The 24,639-nt window shown below is 42.9% G+C and overlaps 4 protein-coding genes across 5 annotated transcripts; 1 reads left to right on the top strand and 3 right to left on the bottom strand.

Moving 5' to 3' along the window:
- Positions 1–260: 260 nt before the first annotated feature.
- grwd1 (glutamate-rich WD repeat containing 1) lies at positions 261–5,386 on the bottom strand. The gene is made up of 7 exons (XM_072394152.1): positions 5,128–5,386; positions 4,919–5,036; positions 2,931–3,093; positions 2,635–2,845; positions 1,970–2,115; positions 1,181–1,372; positions 261–814 (listed from the first exon to the last, which is right to left on the bottom strand). The coding sequence occupies exons 1-7, from the start codon at positions 5,348–5,350 to the stop codon at positions 506–508; spliced, it is 1,362 nt and encodes a 453-aa protein (XP_072250253.1). The 5' UTR covers positions 5,351–5,386; the 3' UTR covers positions 261–505.
- Positions 5,387–6,441: 1,055 nt separating this feature from the next.
- On the bottom strand, positions 6,442–9,549 carry LOC140316358 (uncharacterized). The gene is made up of 5 exons (XM_072394162.1): positions 9,051–9,549; positions 8,564–8,670; positions 8,084–8,155; positions 7,682–7,828; positions 6,442–7,467 (listed from the first exon to the last, which is right to left on the bottom strand). Exons 1-5 carry the CDS (start codon positions 9,061–9,063, stop codon positions 7,114–7,116), a joined length of 693 nt encoding a protein of 230 aa, XP_072250263.1. The 5' UTR covers positions 9,064–9,549; the 3' UTR covers positions 6,442–7,113.
- Positions 9,550–10,710: 1,161 nt separating this feature from the next.
- Positions 10,711–17,982, bottom strand: flcn (folliculin). 2 transcript variants are annotated; one of them, XM_072394145.1, is made up of 12 exons: positions 17,728–17,982; positions 17,342–17,554; positions 17,090–17,236; positions 16,774–16,995; positions 16,480–16,646; positions 16,288–16,379; positions 13,282–13,445; positions 12,966–13,079; positions 12,549–12,672; positions 12,312–12,437; positions 11,844–11,946; positions 10,711–11,735 (listed from the first exon to the last, which is right to left on the bottom strand). In XM_072394145.1, exons 2-12 carry the CDS (start codon positions 17,552–17,554, stop codon positions 11,528–11,530), a joined length of 1,680 nt encoding a protein of 559 aa, XP_072250246.1. In that variant the 5' UTR covers positions 17,728–17,982; the 3' UTR covers positions 10,711–11,527. The 2 variants fall into 2 exon arrangements, with proteins under 2 accessions (XP_072250246.1, XP_072250245.1); XM_072394144.1 differs by having other exon boundaries at positions 13,282–13,448; positions 17,728–17,981.
- A 107-nt stretch (positions 17,983–18,089) lies between these two features.
- leng9 (leukocyte receptor cluster (LRC) member 9) lies at positions 18,090–24,567 on the top strand. Its single transcript, XM_072394143.1, has 8 exons — positions 18,090–18,221; positions 18,455–18,674; positions 20,634–20,727; positions 21,183–21,319; positions 21,448–21,774; positions 21,868–22,111; positions 22,497–22,620; positions 22,699–24,567. Exons 2-8 carry the CDS (start codon positions 18,512–18,514, stop codon positions 23,338–23,340), a joined length of 1,731 nt encoding a protein of 576 aa, XP_072250244.1. The 5' UTR covers positions 18,090–18,221; positions 18,455–18,511; the 3' UTR covers positions 23,341–24,567.
- The last annotated feature ends 72 nt before the right edge of the window (positions 24,568–24,639 follow it).

Genomic DNA, 24,639 nt, shown 5'->3' with positions numbered 1-24,639 from the left:
ACTTGAGAGTGAAAGTTGCACACCAGATGCCCTTAAACATTCCCACACAGGAACAAAAGGTGCGGTCCGTGGCACCTGCACCGAGATCGTAAACTTTGCAGCTATATGACACTCCACCAGTTTCTGGGGATGCAGGCTTAGAATGAACGCGTGCGTACAACCACTTGCTTTTTATTGCAGTGTACAGGAAGTGACACTATTAGGAAATATTTTCATGAAATGATTGTATGTGCTCCTCTAGCACTGAGACAGACAGCAGCTGGCATTTTAAAGATTTTATTTTAAGCGTGCAACAGGGAATGCCTAAAATAGTTTGCACATCTGTAACACATACAGACAGAAAGTTCCGCCGGAGCGACACGTGGCAAATAAATGTCCAAAAAGTAGGATTACTACTTGCATAGCTAAGTTATGTACATTATTACAAACTCTTCACTCCTCATTACACACTCTGTAATACTAGAATGCAAAACCATCCGCGTGTCTCACAAATTCACACGCACACTCAAACGGATATCGTCCTGAAAACGTTGAACCCTGACAGGGCCGTGGAGATCATGACTCCGGGCAGTTGCGGATGCCAGTGGATCTCCTTGATCTCAGACTGACCCTGGTGCAGGAATAGCAGCTGAGGGGGGAGGTCCTTCACGCCCTCCACCCTGGCACCCACATCGCACGACTCCACGGACAGATCCCACTGGCTGACCACGTCGTCCGCCCCCGAGGCGGCGAACACGCTGGAGTCCACGGGGCTCCACTCCACCGACGTGATGGGAGCGCTGTGCTGTTTGAAGTTCGCCACGGGACGACCAGTCTGCAGGTAGAAGAGGGCGGCGAGGTGAGAAAGATGACCACACAACATCTGGCTTCATCTGTCGTCATTTAAAAACGGATTCCTATGTACGGTGGAAGGTATTTACTGGATAACAACAGGTAATTACTGGATAACAGTCTTAAGATGGGACAAATGTCTGTGGTCAGGTGGGGCAGGAAAACTAGGGTGGTCGATTATCTGATGTTGTAAAATAAGAAGCTCCTCACACTGTTTTCCTTGGAGCAATAATAGCAGGTTACTTTGCAATAACACCCGCGGATAATAACCCATAGTTTTAAAACCACAGATGAAATCATCCTGCATGTGTTCAGTGTTGATTTGAGATCAGCTGCCGTTGGCTCTCACCGTAAACTGTCGCAAGTCCCACACTTTCAGAAGCCCGTCGTCGCCCCCTGACAGGAGGAACGGTTCGCTCCTGTTCCAGCTGATTACGTTGATGTCTGACGAGTGGGCTTCGTTAGCCGAGAGCATTGAATTTGGCGGGGCACGAATATCCCAGATTCGAATGGACTGGTCCACAGAACAAGATGCAAAAACCTGCAAAAACAGTGAATATTAAAAATGCAACATCGAACTGAACAAGGAACTCTGAACTGCAAGAAACTGCAGTCGACACCAATTAGGTCAACCTGTTCCAAGAATGTGACGAAAAATAAGGAACGATTTGTCAAAGCAGACAGCAAACAGGCAGCATCAGTCTCGAGGACACACATTAACATACCAAAAACAGGTTAAGTGACGAGCGGCAGCATGAAGGCAGCCACTTCACTCTGACATCTTAATTACAGCTCTGTGGCAACACAGCTGCAGTGCAGCCACAAGTCGCCTTTAAAATCAACATCATTTTATACATTCCAGTTAGTCATTTCTCACACCACACCCTTGCTTACCAACCGAACACTTGTCAAGCGCAGGGGAGCCGGTAAGATCAGTTTGATATGATCAATTCTGAGAAATTAACCCTCTGCTTTTCATTTGGCCACAAATCTACACTGTGGCCAAGGCAACGAGGGCAGAAATGTCCAATCACAGCATATGTGTCTAATATTCATCCAGTTTCACTCAGCTCTAATGGAACCAGAGCCGAGGTAGAGCTGACAGCGATGACCACAGTGTCACCATTGTTCTACGTACCGAAGCTTCAGTGGGCGACCACTGCAGATCCTCCACAGACTTGCTGTGGGAGCTGAAAGGTCGTTGGTCGATCTGCCAGGAAGTCCCCCCCTCTCGTGGCTCCCACACATGAATGTTCTTTTTGCAGTCCCCGCTGGCGAGTCGACCTGTTTGAGAAAATACAGGCAGAACAATTACCATTTCAGTTTAAGTGACACGCACGCCTCCTTTAAGAAGAATGTTCAGAAGCCATTTCAAATATGAAGCACCTCGATTTCAACATGTTGCATTAGCATCTCTTTTTCTGTCGCATATTTGCTCAATAAAACGGGAAGTTTCTTTCTGAAATCCTGCATTCAGTTGTTCCATTTTGTTCCAGCGTCTTTCCTTTACAGGTTTGCAGGTTGTGGAGATTTTAGCATCACATTTTGCATGGGTATGTATGCATATTTTATCACTGCCAAGCATTTTTCTAAAGCTTGCACTAAAGTTTTGCCAACTCAGCTTTTGAGGACTCATTTCCTCCGATTAGGAATTCACAGAGAAAGTAAATCATACTTTAGACCGTGTACGGATGGCTTCATTTGTGACTAAAACTATGCCATATATGTTACTGAAGTTGAGCTTTAGACAAAGAGTCAGCACAGTTTTTTTTTTTTCCCTTCCCTGTAATGAGCTGGACTTACCGGGTACCTTAGGTGACCAGTCAATAGCAAATCCTTCACTCATGTGTCCCGAGAAACTGAAGAGTGCTGTGGCCTCCTTCTGCTGTTGGATGAAAGCAGCCATGGCAGCAGAACTGTGGACGGCCTCCAGCTGAGGTTGAAGATCAAATATTTCTACCTGGCCCTTCTCTGACCACACGGCAGCCAATGAGAGCTGTCCGCACTGGGTCACCTGGAAATCAGGAAGACAAAAACTGTCATCCGGTGGGAAAATGAGTTTATTGCACCTTTTATTCAATAAAGCATGAACAACATACTCTAACTCGGTTAATCCCCCCATAGTGAGGCATCATGGCCAGTTCCATCTGTGGTTTCTTATCTTGGTCTTCTTCGTCTTCATCGCTTTCTTCGTCGCTGCTTTCCTCCTCCTCTTTTTCCTTCTCTGTTCCGTGGAGGTTGTGCATGCGCATGACCAGTAGTCTGCAAGACGATTAAAGCCTTTAATGTTGCGTATGTATGCAGGAGTGTGCAGGTGGAGGCCAAACTATTCAAGCAGGCTCAAACTTACTCTGGTCTGTAGTCAACTTCTAACAAAGTTTCCATCAACATTCAGCCCACATGTTCATTTTCCACTGTAGGGAACATTAACAGTGGGCAAACAGATGGTTAACAGCAGAAAAAAACAAACCATCTGGGGGTTGAATTTGTACCGTTTATTCATTTTCTTGTCCTCGTAATCCAAAAGCTGTCTGAATCCTTCACACAATAATAGGTGGGATAAGTAAAGAATGCTTGAGCATACTGCTACTGAATGTGAGGAATTTAAACTCATTATTCATCTGTTATTTGCTTTACAAACAAATTCGGTGAAATTAGGTGTGTTGTTACAAATGTCTACACGTTTCAAACTCTATCCCTTAACACAGATTGGTCTACGCATACAGTTAGGATGTAGTGCAAGACTGCTGGCTGAATTAACAAAGACAGACCGACTGTTGCTGAGATTTAAGTACCTTCAGACTCCAGATGTTTAAGTTCACCCACTGTACACAACTGTCATGCAAGTATGAACAAACTTGCCATTAATTCTGTGCGAATAAACTAAAACTGCAACCAGTTCTGCTATCTTCCTGTAAACATTTGCTTTCTGCAAAACTCAGGACCCAAGAGGGCCGATTTACTTGGCTGAGCTGTCACTTTAAAATGTCTGGAGATGTCACGTCTCTGTGCTCTCTAAAAGCTCATTGTCTTTTTCACCAGAGAAAATGTCTTGGGTCATGCTTTGCTCATTTTTTTGTCACTTAGGGCAACTGTTTGCTACAATAGAAACATGACTCGTAGTTCTGAGGTTAGCTCGATTTATGCGAGCATGTATACCAATGTATCGATGTGTCTGCAATACCCTCAAATAGCACCAAGACAATTTCGGACAGCGCAGGCGTTTTTTGTGTCTTTGTTTGTGTACTTCAGGTAACTGGATGCAGCTCCAGTTCTGTGCCAGGGCTGAAGTTAATAAATGCAGAACAGCCGTTTTTGCTGATGTGGCTATAAAGCAGAAAGAATGATGCCGGAGGAGGCCGTGCTTAACGATCACTGAACTAAGTGGCTCTTTATGGGGACTGTCCAGGGAAAAAATGACGGCCTTTTCGATTTTTCAGATTCCTCAAGCACCTGAAGAGAAGATAAACGGACTTCCTGTCTTGAGTCTTGTAGATGTTTTTCTTCTCATCTGAAAGGTTTATTCGTATACCAACAATTTACCGTCTTACAGAAACGGCATTAATCTGTACATTAATCGATCAGCTCTGTGAAGACGGCACGCTGAGCTTAACCTTAACCGGCTGCCCTCCCGGAGTCTGCTTCTACTACAGGTCTCATCCTGTTAAACGGGACTTCTTCCCCTTTACTCTGTGTATGCTCCAATGAGAAACTGAGTTGGATTGAAATTGAACTAAATGGGCAGTATTTATTTCGGTCTGGGACCTGAACTCTTAATTCCTCTGCAGAGCACCCTGGATTGACTTTTGTTTTGAACTGATGCTATACAAGTCCAGTCAACTTAATTAAAATGATTGATCAACCCCTAAAACTGTGATAAAACATCTGTCCTTTGGCACCAACATTATCTGATGCGTTGAAGTTTCTAACCAGCAACCGTTGCCTGGATACGAGGATGACAACTCTGTAAAGCAGCGCTGTATTTGCAACCTCACAAACGAACAAAAAAAGGGTGCTTTATTGTAGAGATAGATAAATAAATAGGAGACAATGACAGTCTTGAGCGTGCGTGCGTGGAGGCTTGTACCTGTTCTTTAGAGCTGTTTCAGCCTGTGTTCCCGCACAGAGCAGCATGGACAGAGGAAACAGCGCCCTGCTGTCACCCTCTTCATCTTTCAGGACGTCGAAGCTCAGACACGGAGCCCCTGAACATACACAATAAAGCCACAACGCGATTTAAATCAGTGTCAGAAATAATGTCAATTTTGTCTGACTTTGGCAGGGCTTTCTACTTGCCTGTCTGGCACTCGTGGTACATGCGGTACGCGGAGCGGTCCATTTCCAGCTCCTCTCCGGGTTGCAAAGGCTGAATCCCGGGGACGTACACTTTCTTCTCCCCCTCTCCGTTCGCTCCTTCTTCCTCCATTTCTTCTCCGTCATCGTCGTCGCTACCTGCTTCGTCCATCTCCTCCTGCTCGCCTCCTTCTTCGGCAAACGTGTGTTCATCGGGCGCAGACATCTTGCTCGCTTACTTCCGGTTTATTGAGCGGCCACGTGGTTTTTCGTTTCCCCCCACTCCTCCTCTCCCCTTCTTTCCCTGTTCTTTCCCACCCCATTTACGGGAACTCAGCTCGCCCTTTTGGCGCTTGGCTCCCCGCTGCCAGGAAAGATCAGGCCTGCAAATATTTGTCTCGAGAATCGCCAAAACTATAATGCCAAGAAATGAACGATGAGTGAATGCTTGGTGTCATCTTACCCTTCCTGGAAAATATTCTTTATAAAGAAATATGAATGATCGTGATCATATATGGGGTCATATCCATGCAAATAGAGTCATCAGGCCGTTGCAAGCATTTACAAGGCACGACCTGGTACTGACACCGTGTCACAGAGGAAAGCTGGATTTTACGCACTGCTAGTAAAGACAGTGACTCAATATGGACATGCAATCTGACAATTTGTCACTGTCCATACAAAGTGATATTCAAAGTTCTGAAGAATGATTTTTGCCATCCCACTATGTCCAAAAATGCTTCTCGGCTGTCACTGTACTGCGTTTCTAAATTCATCCATTAAAATTCTGACAAGATTTAGAAGAAGCATTTTAGACACAAGATAAGTCTGTCTCCACAGTGACCGCTGCAAAAATACATCTGTAGGGGTTATGAAACTAGGAGGGCCTTGTGAGGACAGTGGTGCATAATGCATGTGTGGGTGTGTACAAGCAAAGGCAAGTGCAAACATATAGGGTGCATGATAAAAAGGTGCACTTTTATTCCTCATGTTGTTTCAGACAGTCAAACCACCTCAGATCCCAGAAATCAACTCCCTCATCTGAAACCTGACTATATCGGATAAGTCACAGCTGTAAAGGATTCGTTTGCAAGAAATGACTTTTTGAAGTAGTTGTCAAGGCTGAGCTGGCATGAATTCAGACTCTTGCTGCTGGAATGCAAGATCACAAACAACCACCCCTAAAACAGAGCTCTTACTGATAAAGAGTTGTGGAGGGAACAAAGTGTAAGTACCATATTCTGTCAAGTTACAAATCAAATTATGCATGTGCTGTTAGTAAATGTATCAAAAGCAAAAGTACTTAATGCAAAACAATTCTCCCCGTGTTTGCTTTCATTAATGTGCATGCCGCTTATTATTCTAGAATATAACAATGCATCCTATTTGCATGGTGTCTGTAAGGTAACCATTTACTCTCAGATAAGTATTGTGAAGAGAAGGTACAATATTTCATATTTCATTTACTTTGTAAAATGCACTTTTTCATCTCTGATGACAAACAACAAAGACTACAATAAATATAGCTTTCTCTGGATACATCTGGTGAGTAGAACCAACTACCAAAACTCATAATTCTAACTGTCTTTAATTTACATTTATGTACAAAAGTAAACACCCATAGACTGTAACTATTTACATTTACACAACATTCATTGTAAACAGTGATAAAATCCACAAAGATGATGGCTTATGTGCATTGGCTAGCTCAGCATATATCTCTTGTTAGCATGAAAAGCACAACTAGCTGGAGCTTGTGGCTTGCTCAACAGAGAATGGCTATAAGTTCATATATATATATATATTTATATATCTATATATGTGATATTACAGACCACTGTTGGACAGTGAACTTTGGACATTAAATGCAACCTGTGCATATCACTTCATATTAACAAAGCTTACTGCATCAAAACACAAAGAAAACAATCAATCAGTGCCAGAAAATGTCTTGCATTTTATGTGCATCTTCTAAAAATGTTTTAGTTACTATGGCAGCAACCACCAGTAGAGTCTGAATAACAATGGGCTCCAGGCAGAAGCAGAATAGTAAAGGGATGGAGGTCCTCCGTTGGACAAAGGCTGTGTATTGTCTATAATCTTGTTGTGCTGTCCTTCCACCACATTGCTGATGGCTCGGGTGGTCAAGAGTCTGGCCCTCGATGGGAGATAGTCCTTCCTTTGAACAGAGGGGGGCAATGTGGGCAGTGGGCAACTTTCAATCGAAGATGAGCACCCAACCTCTAGCCATCGAGTGAAAAGTTCTGACGTTAGTTTTAGGAGTTCCTCTGGAGAGGAAGGTGATGTGGAGAACTGGGTAAGATCAGTCTCCTCCTGGAACCTCTGCAATCAGGAAAACAGGCAGTTAGAGGTCAAAACACACAAGGAGAATCTCCAGGAGAACAACTCAAAATGTTACGTTTGAGCTAATATATGAACATTAATATTAATGCAGTTATCAAGCATTTCAAGTAACCATGAACCTTTTCATCAAAAGGATGTATGTTAGACTATTGGCTTTCTTTACTACTAAAAGAATACAAAGTGAAAAGCCTACCTCTGTATTTTTGTTTTTCCTAATAATTTTATCCAGTGTCTGCTTTAGATCCAGGATTAGGGAGTGATTTACATGCTCGTCCCAGAGATTTCTGAGAAGCACGTGCCACGAGTCCTGGAGAACCACTGCTGCAGGGAATATGCAGCACTGCAGGGAGTGGCAGAACAACACAACAACCCCAAAGTTATTATGCAAGGTTTGAGAATACTTGCTTTATAACCTGCTACCAAACAAAATGTTTCACTTTTAACAACTGGAGACGAGAGAAAATCAACTAATTGTCAGGGTAAAGAATGTTGAGGATGTTGATTCTAATTAAAAAAAAGGCAAGCTCATTAAATAAACAAGCCATTTATAGCATGTGAGACACCACTTCCCTGTTTTACCTGATAAATCACTCACCGGGTCAGTTTCACAGAGCATGTTTTTGGTGTAATGGTGCACTACATAGTAATCTTTGGGGAATACCGCCCGCTAAAAGAGAAAAGCGAGGGAAGAAAGAGATGAGAATCAACCCTCAGATGATGAAACTGATTTGCAATAACACTGTAATTTAATTTAGAATAAATAAATAAATAAATGAATAGTAATTATCCACCTCAGCAATAACAAAATCAAGAATATGTGAAGCGACAGTGTTAGGGAGGTTCGTTCCCATGTTTAACATCTGATAGCTTTGCAGGTTTTCAAAAGATAAGAGAGCTGATAACTCTTTCTACTTCACATTTGGTCTTTACCTTTGACCAACTCTTCAGGCCCACAAAAACGATAGAAGTTACTTTGAATTGCAAACTTATGAAGAAAATATAAAGCTGAGGCTTTTCACTTCAAGAAAAACACCAGAATAACTGCCTAAATCAATAAACAGATTAAAAAACTTACAAATCCAGTTGGATTAGAGTCGATGGTCGCCTTTATGTTTTCCACACCCCTCTGGTCAAAGTCACATCCACCGCATTGGACAATCAGAAGTGATAGTAGCAGTAAAACTATTTGAGACATGAGCAAGAGAGAAAGCAGCAGAGCACATTTAGATAATTGCTGGAAACTTTCTGTGGTTTGTAGCTTCTTCAAACGGCATACCTAGTAAGAAATATTACATCATTTCCTGTGTCAATTGGCCATTTCTGCAGAGAAACAGCATGAGCTACAGAGCTACTGCAGCAACATGTCAAATTAAATGGAGACTATCAGAAATGCAGTTGCAACAATACAAAGTGAGACAAAAAAAAAAAACAGCAACCTGCAGTAACAGCCCTGTTAAGCCTGCTTGTGTAATAACTAGTTGTACAAGTTCAATATTCGCCCACAGATTTTAAAAAGAAAGTGAGAGGGAAGATACTACACACAGTTATTTCTTATTCCTTACCTGGCGGTGACATCCTTTTTATCTTTCTAAGAATGGACACTTCTCCATTTCTGTTGTTGACAGCAATCAATCTGCTGATGGGTTTCTGTGGTAGTCAAAGGCAAAGTTTGCTCCTCTTGTGGTTTCTTGAGGTCTCTGACAGAGCACACGTCTGCCTCTTCTTCTTCACTGCTTGACGTCTAGTCTTCTCGCTTACATCCCATGTGTGTTCGGTCCTTTTGGTTTCCTTTGGTACTTTCCAAAATATGCCTCATTTGTCATCTCACGCCATCATGCTCTCACTTTGGATTTTCCAGCCTGAGCTGCTGCTGCAGCCCTTTCTTTTCAAAGCTTTTATCTGCTTTCTTTCCCCCCCTTTCTCTTTCTTCCTCTCACTACTGACCTAGAATTTTCCTCAATTTGAACCACTCCTCTGTTCCAAACTGGTTAATGGATAAAGCGGCGGAGACGCTGGCCCCCTCCTCCTCTGTATGTCTCTCTCTGGTCACTCCGTGTATCCTCACTCAAAGTGAAAGTGTTGAAAGTGCATGTCTGCTCCCTTTAAGTCTCGGCCCCTCCCACTGCCACACGTTTTACCTCACTATTGACTGACCCAGCCCCCTCCCCCCAGCTACCCACATTCCCTGACACCCTCACCCCCCCCAATCCTTCCCCCCCTTCCAAACCTGGGCCGACAAGGCTTAGTCATGCAGTTGGAGCGTATGTTTTTCATTTGGACTCTTCCCCCACACCTCTGTGCCTGTCGATCCCTGGTCTTTATCCCCTCAGAGTCAGAATCATCCTGTTTAATCATCACATGAGTTGTTGTTTTTAAATCAGTCAAGAATCCCATTCTTTGTCAAACTCACCAACGGGGATTGCAACATTACACTCGCCAGAACTTGCAAGTCATTCTGAGTGTGACAGCTCTCTTTAGTCATTTCTGTTGAAAACAGCCTCACAGATGATAGTGATGTTCAGTGTCGTGCACAGCTGCCATCAGCCTGTCTGTAATGTGTCGTTCTGTCCCCTCAGGCTATGTGAAGCATTGTGTTGCTTTGGTTTTCATTTAGGTGTCAAGACGGGTTAATACTGAAGAAAGGAAGGAAGAAGAAAGTTGTGTCAAAAACAAACTGTTCCTCTGCAAGTTATTTCTGGACACAAGCCAAAGAACAATGGACATCTTACCAAAGTACCATCTATGCTGAGGGGAAATGGAAAATGGAGAGCAGCCTTGCTGCGTACACAACTGCAACACTCCCCAAGGCTTCATCAACTTAAAACCTCCTGACCTGTACCATGCATTGTAATGATGGATATAAATATCCAGTCACTGTGCTGTCTTCCTGTTTCATGCATCGCTTGCAAATAGAGAAAACATGTAACTCATTTGTGAAACTGCCACAAATTTTATTTGTGAATTTAGCGGTGCAACTTTCCAAATGAAATCCAGACTTGAGTTAACGTGTGGAGAAGCATAAGGAACAAAACTATTAGTGACCATATTCCTTCCAAAAGGAAAGCTGAAGTCAACCCAATATTTATAAACCTAATTTTCCCTCCAAGTCCTTGGACTTGAGCAGAAGTCTGACCTTGTTTTTTTTTTTTGCAAATTCATCGCATAGTTTCGAGTCAAGGGGGAAAACAACCCAAAAAACTGACAGATTTAAACAAAGCCGTATGTTGGTAAATTTTATTGACTTAAGTCTGCAAACTTCAGCAAAGCAAAAGGCTCAAATAACCAGTTTGGAAAAAACCCACAGTGGATCGGTCTGCGACTGGCTCATTAAGAAGCCAAAATCCTGCTGATGTGGCCAGCCGTGTTGGAGCGGGGCCTCGTTATGCAACCATTTTGTATATTACAGGACACAAGAAAACCTGAAAAGTGTTGTCTTACACCACTTGGGGCTTGCTGGCTGACAGCCACTCAAACAAGTGAGTGGGAGCTGGTTGAGAAATACTAATCTCCTCCTCCTCCACTTCATTGTCACTCACGTTTGTTCTTCCCTTTCACCACAAGATGGAGCCAATTGTAGAATAAAAAGATGACAGATGATCTTCATTTATTCAATTTTAAAACATGAGCACGAGTAAACAAAGTGCAAAGCCTTTTTGTAATAAGTTATACTTTACATATTAGTATGAAAAACTCTTATACAAGAATACCCTTTGACAAAAACAAAATCCCCCGTGCATTATCCAAAATTACTCCATGTGTTAATCTGTTCAGGATAATCATCAGAGTCAGGTACACAATAGATTTCTCATTATTTAGAAAGACAATAATGGATGAGCAAAATCATTCCTGTCATCTATTCAGAGTCCCTTTTTATTCAGCTCAAAGTCCCAGACAGTTAACAAAAATACCCATGAAAGGACTCCCGTTTGCTTCGTTTAACATTTAGATATTCTTGCTTTCACTTTCCTTTCTTCATAAAGTCCCCCTCTTTTCAGCTCCCTTTTCTTTATCCCTTCATCTGCTCCTCCTCCTCCCTTTGTCACTGGCTGGGGCTCCTCTCCCCTCCTCGGACTGCCGTCATTAAATGACTCTTATAGGTTTTACTGAGTCCAGTCATCCAGTACTTGAGCAGCCTAACGTTGTCCTCCTCGCCGGGACCCGTGGCACCGAGGAGGGCCAGAACCTTCTGGGTGTCCTCCCTCCCACGACCGTCCACTTTGGAGAACTTGAACAGCACTTTAACTTTACTGAAAAGAGTAAACATTTATAATGAGAAGGCTTCCTAAGGCACACATCAAACTCTTCCTTAAACCTCCAGCTGACTTTTTACCAAAAATGAAGGACGTTTTACTCACTTCATCCATTCCTCCTTCAAACACAGCAGGCAGTGAGACACGACGTCCACAGACAAGTTCTCGTTAGACAGAGCCACCTCCAGCTTGTTCAGTAAAGCTGGACCTGTGAAAGACGGACAAAGACTTCATAGTTCAGGCCTCAACATCAGCTACATGAAAAACTTGCTGACAGAACAGCAAGTTTTTTAGTTTAGACACTTGTTTTATACAAGGCTTTATTCTATCAGGGTCACAGGCAGGAGGACAGAGGACTGAGGAGATGAGGAGGGAATAAAGGACGGAAAAGAGATGAGCTTTTATTGTTCTGTCCGGCACTTTGTTCAACGCTGGTTGTTTTGAACGTGCTTTAGAAATTAATGTGACTTCACCGCTCTACAAACGAGACATTTCACAAGCAAAGCAAATATGCACGATGTGATCTCTCTAAATGAAAGTTAGCTCGAGTCACAGTGAACACAGGGCACTCACCCCTGTCTGTAGGCTGTGTGTTGGCACTGCTGAGGGTGAACTGATGCAGGGCGCCGATATCGTCTTCACCTGCAGCTGAGACCTGACAGCTTCTCTCTGAGGAGACATCCACCAGCACCGAGAACTCTACGCGACAAACCGACAAAAGGTAAAAGAAGAAAAATCAGAATGGTCCCAATTTCGCAAACAATGTCTCACATTGAAGTTTCACACTAAGACCTGGAGACAGGCTTGTACCCGAGGAGCTGACGTGGGCTGGGACAGCCACGTTGGGGCTGAGACCCAGAAAGTTGCATTTGTAGGCCTCCTCGTACTGAGAGCTGTACGGCACTGAGCGGACACAGCCTACTGGGAGCAAAGACTGACGGCAACACAAAACAAAGACTCAGGTTACAAACAATGCTTAAGAAAGAATGTAAAGATCTAAAAGCCCCCCCCCGATAGATTCCTTTCATCAGTAATCTCTGAACTTGGGCAACATAAAACAGATGTGTTTAGACCTTTTATATAGACTATTTTCCCCAAATGAGATTAAACGAATGGAAAACATCATTCCGTAGCTTAACTAGCCTGGCCCCTGTCGTGATTCATGCTTACCCACAACAAGATTAAACTATCTCGGAGTAGAAAGGGATTTCCAGGACAGTAAAGTACCTTGAGCACTGTAAAGGCTGACTGGATGAGCCCGGGGTCTGCGCCTCTCCATATGACCTGATTTCCCATGAGCACGTGCCACGCTAGCTGCCGAAAGTCAGTCGCCCCGAGGACCTGCAACATAAACAAACAACTCACAGAAATTGAACGTAACCCGACCAAAGTTTATTTGAATCATCTATTTATGAATTAGTTTTTTTTTTTAACTCACACGTAACAGACGAACACAGTAAACCAGAAACTGTATTTTTGCCTTTTTTCTCTAGTCTTTCCAATTTTCCGTTCCCTCTTTCCACTGTTCAAGGGTCAAGTTTACCTGTCTCAAATGCCTTAACGACCTAAACTTCGGACCAGGTAATTCGTCTAATTTTGAATCGTCGCACAGGAAGTCGTGGCCATAATTGCTCTCGGTTTGGTGCCGCTGCGACTTTGATCCGCCTCCTTCTGCTCCCTCCCAGCAGCTCATCTCCTCTTCTTGCTCTTCTGAAGACAAAAGAATGACGTTAGAAAAAACAAAACATTAACAACAATGTTTTCTGGCAGACACTCGTGACTATGATTTAATGATCAGAGGGAGACGTTTCTGCATCACACTCCATATCTAGAGCCTGATGTGATGTGCACATGATGCCACTCATTCTTCATTTCCAAAATAAATCATCTCATCTCTTGACTTACTTCAATACCTACATCTATCAGCTGCTGGTCATACAAACCAGCACATGATGAAGCAGCTTCCTCAACATAATGAATCAGCTGAGTCTAACAAACAGTTTAAACTTAGCTAGTGTAGTTTTCACCTTGTGAGAATGTGTGTGTTTCTACCTTCTCCCTTTACACCATGATACATAAACTCCAAGGAGTCTTAAAATAGGAATCACTCACCCCAGCGGCAACCAAAACCTACCCGAGACCAAACTTTAACGTTCAGGTCCAGAACTGCATCTCCAGACACATGTTAAAGCACAATAAATCACTGGTGATGGAGCTGATGAACAGGATGAAAATGTCACTCAAGCTTGAGATTCACACGATTCGGCAACACGATGTGTGAAAGAACACTGGGCTACAATCAAACTTCACCAGATACGTCCTCTTTCATGATTGTTATTCGATCGTTAGCAGGAGATCATTTCAGCTGTTTTGGACTAGTTTTTTGGGCAACTTCTGATTACAGCACAACCATCACACACTAGAGATTCTCGGATTTATTTTCAGTCTTCAAGTCAATAAAAGAAGCAAAAGGAACAGCTAATCGTACCAACAGATTCTGCTGTATACACACACAAGGGCTCCCTTTGACGGGTACCTAATAGTCTCAAAACTTTTTCTTTAGAGACCAGTGACTCAACAATGTCTCCAAGCTTCGCCCGCTTATACATTTGTTTTGAGTAAAAATAAATAAACTAACTCTCAATAACATGTTCATCCATGCAGCACATCCCAAACTGGAGGAGGAGAGCACTGCAGATGTTCTTTTCTTTATCTTGACAGGTCCAGATGCTCCGTTGCTGAAATCCCGGTACATGAAGAACACAACAGCCTTAAAACGGACTCATACTGTGAAGTTACAGGAAGATCAGTGCCTTCTGATGATGAATTTGACCATCTTGAGTATGTTCCAGCATCTCCCAGACAGTTTAGCTGCATTAGGCAGATCAGCAGCTAACACTGAGTTTGATAAGGCACTGTTGAATCATGCCTCATCATTCTTTTCTATCTGTCACAACTGACCTTCCTTGCTGTGCAGCAAGAAATCCTCCCAGAAAAAGACAGAACACAGACTCGTTTGAACTGTTCAGTATTTACCGCTAATCAAAAGCCAGAGAGAGGGAAGTCAAAGATGCTTTTGTACGTCCCTGAAACTGATTCAAACTTCAGATCAGACTTTTAAAGACTGCTTTGCTTGTGAGAGCAGGCCCCTCGTTCCCCAGCACCCTCACATTTCCTTAGCCCTGTCCTCTCTGGACACTCTTGCCAACAATGCCCTTTTCACATGCAAACGGTCTCATTTAGAGATCAAATACTTCACTGAAGGTGTTATTTTGTGTTCGTCTTTCATGTCATTGCAATCCTATGAAAAAATATTTGAAAAGACATAAAACCTCCTAACAAAGAAGGATGGATTAATTCTGCGAATTATGACATGTCTCTGAGTATAATATAATATAATATAATATAATATAATATAATATAATATAATATAATATAATATAATATAATATAATATAATATAATATAATATAATATAATATAATATAATATAAAAATATCTCTGTACTCAAGGGACAAGGCTAAAAGAAAATGGAGTGATATGATGTGATTGTTCTTTAAATACCTTGTGTACATGCTTTTATTTTCCTATGACCATGTTTAATATAACTTATTTCTAATACGCTTTGAGGGCATCATTTTGACTGTTTATCAGACGTCTGTGAAACATTCTTTTTGCTTTCAACATCACATTGAATAAAATCATTAAGAAACGATTTGGTATGCCAATCAATCGTTTCCAACTCTGCTAAATACCAGCATCGACTGAGCTGGGAAGTGGGATGATTCTTTGTTTTTTTTACCCTGTTTTGGTACGTGGAGTTTGTGTGTGTTCACACACAGAGACTTTTAATGTAGTGTCAAGTAATCGTACATTAACCTAGACATAAAAGCAGTTGATTAATTTTAGTTAAAACACAATTTGAACTTATTTGTATAAATTAGCTTTCTTAATCCAAATGATGATTTGTTACTATCTTGAGTTTAAATCTCATTTGTTTAGCATGTATAGCCATTTGTGATACTAAATGCTATAGAATTCCATTTACTTGAACTATTTATATTTGGAAACACGGTATTAAAATTCCAAGCCTGAGCGCTGTGCAGGACCTGGAATTTCATCCGGAAATCTTTTAATCACTAAATCTCAACTAAAATTGTGTAAACTCTCTCAGGAAGGGCAATATATTTGTGCATAATAATTAAATGATTCATGTTTTTCTGGCTGGAGCGAGACTGTACTGACTGACCCGGTGATTCACATTCAGGAAACTTTTCAGACTCACTATGACAAAACTATTGCACATTGTGCAAACACCTGCTGATATTATTTATCATCGAGACGCCAAACATTCCCAAAAGGGAAATTAAGTCTGACACATTACCCAGAAAAATCCTCATATCACTTGTTCTCTGATTTTACGTAACCAGTCGATGTTTTGTCTTCACCTTTCTTCCACTTACAGGGTGACGTTAGTAAGGCAAAAGTAAATATTTGTGCCACAGGACAGTGCTGAAAATCATGTTTAATTTAGGGCAACATGTTTACCTGTTTGCCTCTCGATGAGTACCAGGGTGTCCTCTGTGGGGGCCCCTTCAAGGAGCTTCTCTGTCAGACGACTACCACAAGCCTTCAGCAACCTGGAAGTGAAGTCACAGTGAGCAGGTGCGCAATTACAAATCAGCCAAATGGAGAAAACAGATTATCTGACATCATGGGACAGAGTGTCAATCAACTCACCAGCTGAAGGAGGAGTGCAAGCTGGCCCATAGGTTGGGATGTTGGGTAAGAGAAGTTAGCGATCGGGCCGCGTTGCCACTACGCTGGTGTGGAAAAACCGCTGGTGAAAACACACTGTTCATCCTCATAGCTCGCTGGGGACAAACTCCTTGCTCTATGTCAAACACCTGATGGAGAAGACGACGCAGAGACATTAGGATCCCTCATGAATACACGTGTACAGGGTGAAATGGATTAATTCATTTATTTGATCAAACTGAGGAAAGCCGTGTGATGTCCATGTTTACACTCTACCTTTAGGGCTGTGCTCTGCAGGCAGTGTATAGTAAGCTTAAGGTGACGTAACAGGAAAGGCCAGGAGTTGATGAGGTAGATCCTGTCCATGGCAACCATAACAATACTGTACCAGCGCTGGAACCCTCTAGCCAGGCTGTCTTTGATAAAGAAGGTATGTGAGAACACAAACCCATGTTGCTCATCCCCGAAGAAAATTGGCCCTTCACGCCCAGGACACACCTGAAACCAAAAGAGGGAAAACAGGACACCTCATTTAGAGGGTGAGCCATCTGGCTGACACACACATAGGCAGTCTGTATATGCCGCTGTTTACCTCACAGCTGAGACTGCGCACACAAGCTTGGCGCACCACACTGAAAAGCTGGGACTGCCTGGGGTGCTGATGGCTCAGGAAGCGAATGCCTGTTTCATCATCTATGCTCACGAAGCCCGGATGAGACGCAGGAAGAGACCGGCATCCCTGTGAACATATTGAGGTGGATGACAAGAGTGTGACATTATCTGCAAAAAGAAAAAAAATGACAGCACGATCACGTGATATTTGGTCCTCAACTTGTCCACTCACCTCGCACATCTCTCCTCTCTGTGTCGCGGAGCTGTTTGCCCTCATGGTCAGTCCCTCGCCTTCCCGGTCACCGTCTCGGTCCCTGTCCCCCGGCACCGGGGCCCCTGCCTGGGATGAAGGGTCTGGGGATGGAGGGTGCACCGCCTCCGTGCAGAATAGTGTCCGAGGGCCATGGAGCTCGCAGAAGTGACACAGAGCAACCAGAGCATTCATCTAAAAAAAAAAAAGATAACACATTTTTCACATGTAAAATACACTGAATGTGAGTGATTTAGATGGAAATATGCATCAGTGGGTCACTTTTGTTTCCGGCCAACGTGTGGCATTACAAGCTTACATACGCTTTAGATATGGCCATTACAACTGGCAGAGTCAGTGAGTCTTACCTTCAGCGCAAAGCCAAGTTCAGATGACTGGGGCTCAATACTACTTCACAGGACATTCATCACACGTAGAGATTAAAAACATAACAAGCAAAGTGGTGTAAAAGTAAATCCAATTTTCCGTTTAACGAAAAACCATCATTCTAAATGAGTAAATAAACAGTTTCAACACCTTGTCCTTCCCTGCTCAGCAGCTAGCTAACAATAACAGAAGTGTCACATGACGTACAGTCACGAGCTGGAGCACAAATGACGCAGGGTAGTCAGCCGTGCTAATTTTCTTTAAATTTTGACCTTTTAGTAAAAAATATATATGGTTTTTAAACTGATGAAAATTTCAGCAAATGTATATGTTTTCTATTTTTTCTTCCTCTTGCTAATATCGGGCTTTATGTAACACACCAAGGGCACATTTCGAAGGAACACTATTCACAACTACATTACCCACAATCCCTTTTATGGCAACAAGTAAGAGGTCAAAGGTTCCAGAAAGTTAGGTGCGTTATTTTTCCAAAGCTTTAAGAATTTAGATTGCTTTAGAATAGGTTTCCGTTGGCTTTAAAGTATGTGGGTATTTTTAAAAAAAATTATACCTTTACATGACCAGTGTTATCCCTGAGAGACGCAAATTACGACCGGTTTATAACATTGTGGGTCGCTAACTAGCTATTTCCGTGTCACAGAGCTGGATTTTCCAGGGCTTTTCAATGGTTATCTCTCACTCTGACAGGTCAAACCATTTCAAATAAAACACAACGGTGACACAAAGTGCCTTCCATATCTGAGCATGGCTTCAGAAGGACCAGGAGCTCCCTTAAGCTCAGCAGAGGACCAGAGAGATGGAGATGGGACCCTCTTGACACCCACCAGCCTGTCTGACACAATGGATCCACATGCTGGTGCTCCAACTGACTCCAGCTCTAGTAAAGACACGCTGAAAGCCTCAGGAGGTAAATCACTACCAGTTTTACCCTTACTGGGACTTATTCTTTATTGTCTGTTGGTCAAATTGGTTTCTAAAGGCGTCAAAGTTAATTTGAAACAGATATGTAAGTATATACTGTGGTGAGTTGCATCAGTGAAATCAGTAATGGACTTCAGTCTGCATGTCAAGTCAGATCAAGTTTATTTATATAGCAAACAACAAAAGTTGGCCAAAGTGCTTCCCAAAACTGGTAAGAGACAATAAACTATAAATACAATAAAAGCTCAATAAATATGAATTTAAAAGAGATCTTTGATAAGTCTTTGATACCGACACTCCCAACACAAATCTTGATAGCAGAATATTATGCTGTGTCCACTGTATCAAAGGCTGCAGACAGGTCTAAAACAGCAGTGTTTCCTCAATCGGCAGTTAAAAGACCATTAAAAGAAGAGGAGCTGCTTCCGTACTGGCACAAGATTTAGATCAAAAGAGGAACTTTTCACAGATGCTGTGTCTCTCTCAGAATATCTGAAGTTGAAAAAAAAAAAACAAACACCAGACTTTCTTTTAGACAGAAATGGTTATTTTGAAATGAGCTTATAGTTTGAGAGAACAGATTTCCTTTTTTTTTCAGTGACAGGCTGCACTACAGCATGTTTAAAAGCAGCTGGAACACAGCCAGTTAAAGGCTTATTAGACATATTCTAACTATGAGCCCTCTGGGTTCTGGTAAATGACGTGGCTCGAGCCCCTTGCAATGCAAAGCGGAGTGGAATGAGGGGATGCAATGGACGGTAGCCAAATTTCTTCACATCTTGCTGGAATTCTCGTCCAGAGCTGGGACTGGATTATTTAGTAAATGAGTCGAGAGTTAAAACTGGCCCCACTGAGAATAAACAGATTTACTGTCTGCTTCGACTCCCACTCGTATCACTGGATTCTAATTGTGAAAAACACTTTCCAAAGAACACAAAATTGACAGTTTTTCCCCAGAACTTGTAATCTCACTGAGATAGACCAACATTACAGCTAATAATTGAAGTTATTGGGTCATGAGTTACATTTAGTCTCCCTGTTTCTTAATGGTATGGGAGGGAGCGTGGTGACAAGTGTTTGTGAGCGTTTAGACAACCACACCCTAACCTCTTCCCTACATTTCAGTCTCATGTGTTGAGCCACTGCCACCTGTTACGTGGCTTATATTTTATGGAAATGTGTCCCAGATTAACTCTCTAATACTTTAGAATTATAGATAAGGGCAGATGACTAGGAATCACACCTCCTGACATAAGTGTACTTTTGGCACACTTCCCTTTATTTTAGTTCTCTCTGTCTCCGAGCTATTATCAGACTGGAGGGATGGTGTTGGCAAATTACTGCATGTTTGTGAAAGACTGACACAACGCATTCCATCACCTGTTGAGTGATGAGGCCACTGTTAATCAGAGTAAACATCTGTAAGTCAGTTCATTCCACAGACTGCCTGACAATTTGAATGCTCATACTAACAGAATGCATGACTTTCTTTACAGACTTTTATTGGGCTTATAGATAGATAGATAGATAGATAGATAGATAGATCGATCTTCATAGCAGTCCGGTATATTTGAATACAATAAAATACAGAGGTAGAAAAAATAAAAACACAGAATGGGACAAATAATATACAATGAATATGAATAGGTAAGTAGAATGTGCAAAATTCTGATTGCGGTAGGGAGGAACGACTTCCTGTGTCGTTCCTTAGAGCAGCGGAATGAGTCTGTTGCTGAAGCTGCTCTTTAGTTTGTCCAGTGTTTTGTGGAGGGGGGTGAGAGGGATTTTCCATGATTGCCGGCAGCTTTGCCAGCGTCCTGTCCTCCTCCACCTCCTCCTCCAGGGTGACAAGCGTAGAGCCAACAACAGACCCCTGCTTTCCTGATCGGTTTGTGCAGTCTCTTTATAACGCACCCTGCCCTGTGTCCCTCGCTGTCATTCACAGAGTCTGAGAAGCTGACCGAGGACAGAGCCAAAGTGTGCCAGTTTTTTATGATGTCAAAGTGTCACTTTGGCCACAGATGTCGCTTATCTCACAGGTTTGCTGTCCCCACTTTTATTTCACCACAGTCACGAGAAAGATACTCAAGGTCTGAGTTTTTCAGATGTATTCAACTTTAATCACCCCAGAATGACCTCCTTGATGTTTAACTCTGTCTGAAAAAGTGGTTGCTGTTTACTGAGTGTTTCTAAGCTGCATTTAGGATTCAAATAATCCCTTAGAAATGTTCAAATAGAATTTTGGCACAAATCTCGTACATACTTAAGTAAATATATATTTCTCTCAATTTGTAATGCCTGTTTCTGCTCTTATTGCCACAGCCAGAGGTTGATATTTAGTTTTGACTAAATCCGATTCATATCTTACCTCTACACAAAGGTTTAGCTATGTCAAATATGTCTGGGTTATTCGACTCAACAGTTTAATCTCATTACTCATGTTTTATGTGCACGATTTGACATTTTTTCCACTGCCGTTACTCTCATTTCTCAGTGACCCATCACTGGATGATTCAGGGGCTGTAGCTCCTGAGACGGATGACAAACAGGAAGGAGGGAAGATGGAAAAGCACAAGAAGAAAAAAGGCAGTGCCAACAAAGCGGCAAAGCCAAAATATGATGAAGAAAGAGGTGATTCTTCACTCATTTAGCTTATGGTGCCATTGAATGAAGACAAAGTTGTCTTAAGAGACCAAGAAACTTTGTATTTGAATTTTGATCCTTTACATCAGAATGTTTAAACTCTTCTCCCCCGGCAGAGGTGAACAAAAAGCCTCGCATGCGCACGGCGGATGACGTGATCTCTCGCATCCTCTGGGACTCGTCAGTTGATGCATCAGAATTTGTCGTGGGCTATGTGGATCGCTTCCTTGGTGTGCTGGAGCGCCCCTTCTGTGACTTCAACTGGGAAATCAACCCTCGTGACTGTGATTACTCAGTTGAGTTGGCCCTGCCCAGACACAGGATCCAGTACTTCTCCTACAGAGGACAGCGCGTCTGGGACCGCCACAGCAGGACTGACAGGGTTTTTGGCTCCACAGGTCAATCTCTGGCTCCCCCCTTTGGAAGGGAGGAGGAAGTAAAGGGTAAGAGGGTAATAATTTCTGTCTCACTGCGCTGTACATATGATATATTTGTATGGAGTCACATTGAGTGAACGTAACCGTTTCTTTTGGTAGAAATAAACACACAAACCCAAGAGCAGCAACCCGACCACGTTAAAACAACAGAAGAGCGGGCAGCTGCTGTTGGTGGGCAGGATGTGTGTGAAACGGAGCACTGTGCTCACAGCAAGAACACACATCTGGAGGGAGACGAGCTGAACGAGACGATTCACACCTGTGACTCCGCAAATTCAGAGTGCGGAGGAAAGGTTTCTCAGAAGTCTCCGGGAACACGTGTTGCAGAGGAGGCTGCAGAAGGGTCTGGTGTTTCTGTTCGTCTTTGATCTTTAACTTGCACCAAGCTTAATATGGGAAAAATTACGGGAAAAAAAACTAAAGAGAAGTCAGAGGGTCTTGAGCTGTGGCAGAACACGTAGAGGGGTTGTAGTAATAAGGGGTGGGGGGGGTTTAACTCTGATCCTCCACTATCGACTGGATTGCTCAGAGGCTGTTTTAGTGTTGTGAGGAAAGCAGAATCAGGATGAGAAATAAAGGAATAAAGGCATCCTGCCTGCTCCTATAATGGTCAAATATGGTTTTGCATCATAAATGGAGTTAGCGAGTCAGAATTGACTTTTTTTCTCTCCATTGGGACGACTTGGTTTTCAGTCTTTATTAAACTTACTTACCTGTTTCTACTTTAGAAGTCAGGCTTCAACAGAGCAAAGGTCGTCACAAAAAGAAGAGGAGTTGTCTGGAAAGGAGGAAGGTGAGGAGGACCCCTCGGCTGAATGGGAAGAGAGCTGGGAAAGCAACGAAGACACTCAGGTGTGTATGACACACATACCCCCCCCGATATATGTCCTTGCTGATGTTCATGCACTGAGTTATGTCGGGGCGTTACAGATGAGCCAGAATCCATCAGAACCTCTGGAGCAGATAGAAGAGAAGCGTGGTGGACGCCCCCCTAAGAGAAGCCCAACGCACTTCATCACCTTCAGGGCCAACACTCCTGCTATCCTCTCCGGTTTCCAGCAGCTGCAGGAGGAGCTCACCGCCCTTCTACCCTCCTCTGCTCCTCACTGGCACACTTCTTCCAAGCTTCACGTCACCCTGTGCCTCCTGGTGCTGCGCAGCCCAGCTGAGGTGGCAGCCGCTGGAGAGATCCTCCGCCAGTTCGCCCATTTGGATCGCAACCCGCCCGTGGCCCTGTCCTTTCCTGTGAAGCTGAAGCATTTCAGTGGGAAAGTGCTGTACTTGGACCCCCAGCCTCAGCTTCACCTCCAGCAGCTCAACAGCGGCCTGCAAGAGGCCTACAGGAAAGAGGGCTGGCTCCACAGGCACTCCTTCAACCCACGGTACCACCTCACTCTGGCCAAGGTCGAGGGCACAGACGGGGAAAGGATTTTTGAAGGGGTGGGGGACCTGAAAGTGGGGAAAGGGTTGAATTTCGGCCGTCTGCCAGTTAACACTTTGCACCTTTGTGCCATGGGCGGCTCGAGAGTAGATGGCTTTTATGAGACCCTGTGCACGGTAACTCTTCGATGATGAAGCTTGTCACGTGACATGCAAACATACATCATGTATAGTAGTATAGCATATTTCTGGGTGCAATCGGCTGTATGTTTATCTTGTAAATTTGATGCCTGCGTTTTAACTTTTTTAATTATCAAGTTACTCAGTCGGGTAAAATACTTCCTATCAATCAGATACGATGTTTTTAGAGGAAAATGTTTCAAATCAAACTCAATTCAGGGCAGCTTTTCAATTAAATCGAAAACTTTTAATTATCGCTTGTCATTGGTGATATGATTGTTGTTGTGTATTCCTTGACTGACATATTTAAGGACCTACATTACATTTGTATAGATATTTGAAGATGAAATGCACATGAAGCCCCCACATGATACAGTCAGTCAACAAAGAAGGCCGATGCAACAGAAGCATCATTAAAGTCCGTATGACTTTACTTCAGTATCTTGATGTCGTTATTTCACGAAAACACTTGAAACAAGCGTTAGAATTAGAGCTGAAACGAGTGGTCGGTTGACATTTTTCAGTGTCCGTGTTGATTCTCAGTCGCCCAGGTCATGGCAGGCTTGATCGGGTGGGTCAGTGACACACGTGCAACCGCAGCAACTCTCAAAATGTTAATGACCCCACAATAGATTAATGATTAGGAAATGCACAGCAGCCACTTAGAATGGAGGAAGACATTTGGGGTCTTTAACAAACCGAGGTTCGCATTTTTTGCTCATTTTCGCTCACTACTTTCATATCATTTAACAGCTTAACCCAGTTACTGGTTTTTATTAAATTTGACAAGATTTCAACATCGCCTGCTGCAGATTCGTACTGGCCTGTCTGTAATTGTCACACGTACCTCAAAGAATGATGTAACTTGTCTTTTTGATCCCTTTTGAGTCATGAAGCTCATTTTAAACGCAGAGCCTGTCTTAAGTCAGAATACATGTTTGTCTTTTCCTCTGCTGTCTCTGCACTTGATAAACCAATCTAGATGATTTGGGTCAACTTCAGTCTGCTGCCATTTTTACCTTTTTGCTCTTTTATCACAACACAGATGCTCCATATGCACATGCTACAAAGACTTAGGATATATAAATTGTGGATGAGGGCAAACGCTTTTGTTGTTGTTTTCTTTGAATCGTCTGTTTGACGTGAATTTTGTATGCTCCACAGGAATGATCACTTGGTTTTTCTTCTACAAATGATTCTAACCACTGGTTTGCCTTGGAGATTAAACATTGAACTGCGCATTTTAAGTCTTGTGAGTGGTTCTATTTTACGAGTGTCGTGATGGATGTTGCTGTTGCTGTGCTCTAACGT

Source organism: Leuresthes tenuis, unplaced genomic scaffold (genome assembly GCF_036924035.1).
Source record: "Leuresthes tenuis unplaced genomic scaffold, fLeuTen1.0.hap1 SCAF_10, whole genome shotgun sequence".
Taxonomy (NCBI): Eukaryota; Metazoa; Chordata; class Actinopteri; order Atheriniformes; family Atherinopsidae; genus Leuresthes; species Leuresthes tenuis.
The sequence above is the reverse complement of the archived record's forward strand: the minus strand, read 5'-3'. Positions and strand labels throughout refer to the sequence as shown.

What these genes read in the sequence shown, in the direction of transcription:
- grwd1 (XM_072394152.1), bottom strand. Translation starts at nt 5,350, where the DNA reads ATGTCTGCGCCCGATGAACACACGTTTGCCGAAGAAGGAGGCGAGCAG. An exon ending in GAAACAGCTCTAAAGAACAG is followed by an intron (nt 3,094 to 4,918) that starts GTACAAGCCTCC and finishes ATCGTCTTGCAG; the next exon opens with ACTACTGGTCATGCGCATGC. An exon ending in GGGACTTGCGACAGTTTACG is followed by an intron (nt 815 to 1,180) that starts GTGAGAGCCAAC and finishes TTCTACCTGCAG; the next exon opens with ACTGGTCGTCCCGTGGCGAA.
- LOC140316358 (XM_072394162.1), bottom strand. An exon ending in ACTCTAATCCAACTGGATTT is followed by an intron (nt 8,156 to 8,563) that starts GTAAGTTTTTTA and finishes TTTCTCTTTTAG; the next exon opens with CGGGCGGTATTCCCCAAAGA. An exon ending in TGCTCTGTGAAACTGACCCG is followed by an intron (nt 7,829 to 8,083) that starts GTGAGTGATTTA and finishes CACTCCCTGCAG; the next exon opens with TGCTGCATATTCCCTGCAGC.
- flcn (XM_072394144.1), bottom strand. Translation starts at nt 17,554, where the DNA reads ATGAATGCTCTGGTTGCTCTGTGTCACTTCTGCGAGCTCCATGGCCCT. An exon ending in TGCGCAGTCTCAGCTGTGAG is followed by an intron (nt 16,996 to 17,089) that starts GTAAACAGCGGC and finishes TTTTGGTTTCAG; the next exon opens with GTGTGTCCTGGGCGTGAAGG. An exon ending in CGTTAAGGCATTTGAGACAG is followed by an intron (nt 13,080 to 13,281) that starts GTAAACTTGACC and finishes TTTATGTTGCAG; the next exon opens with GTCCTCGGGGCGACTGACTT.
- leng9 (XM_072394143.1), top strand. Translation starts at nt 18,512, where the DNA reads ATGGCTTCAGAAGGACCAGGAGCTCCCTTAAGCTCAGCAGAGGACCAG. An exon ending in CACGCTGAAAGCCTCAGGAG is followed by an intron (nt 18,675 to 20,633) that starts GTAAATCACTAC and finishes TGTCATTCACAG; the next exon opens with AGTCTGAGAAGCTGACCGAG. An exon ending in GCAGAGGAGGCTGCAGAAGG is followed by an intron (nt 22,112 to 22,496) that starts GTCTGGTGTTTC and finishes TTTCTACTTTAG; the next exon opens with AAGTCAGGCTTCAACAGAGC.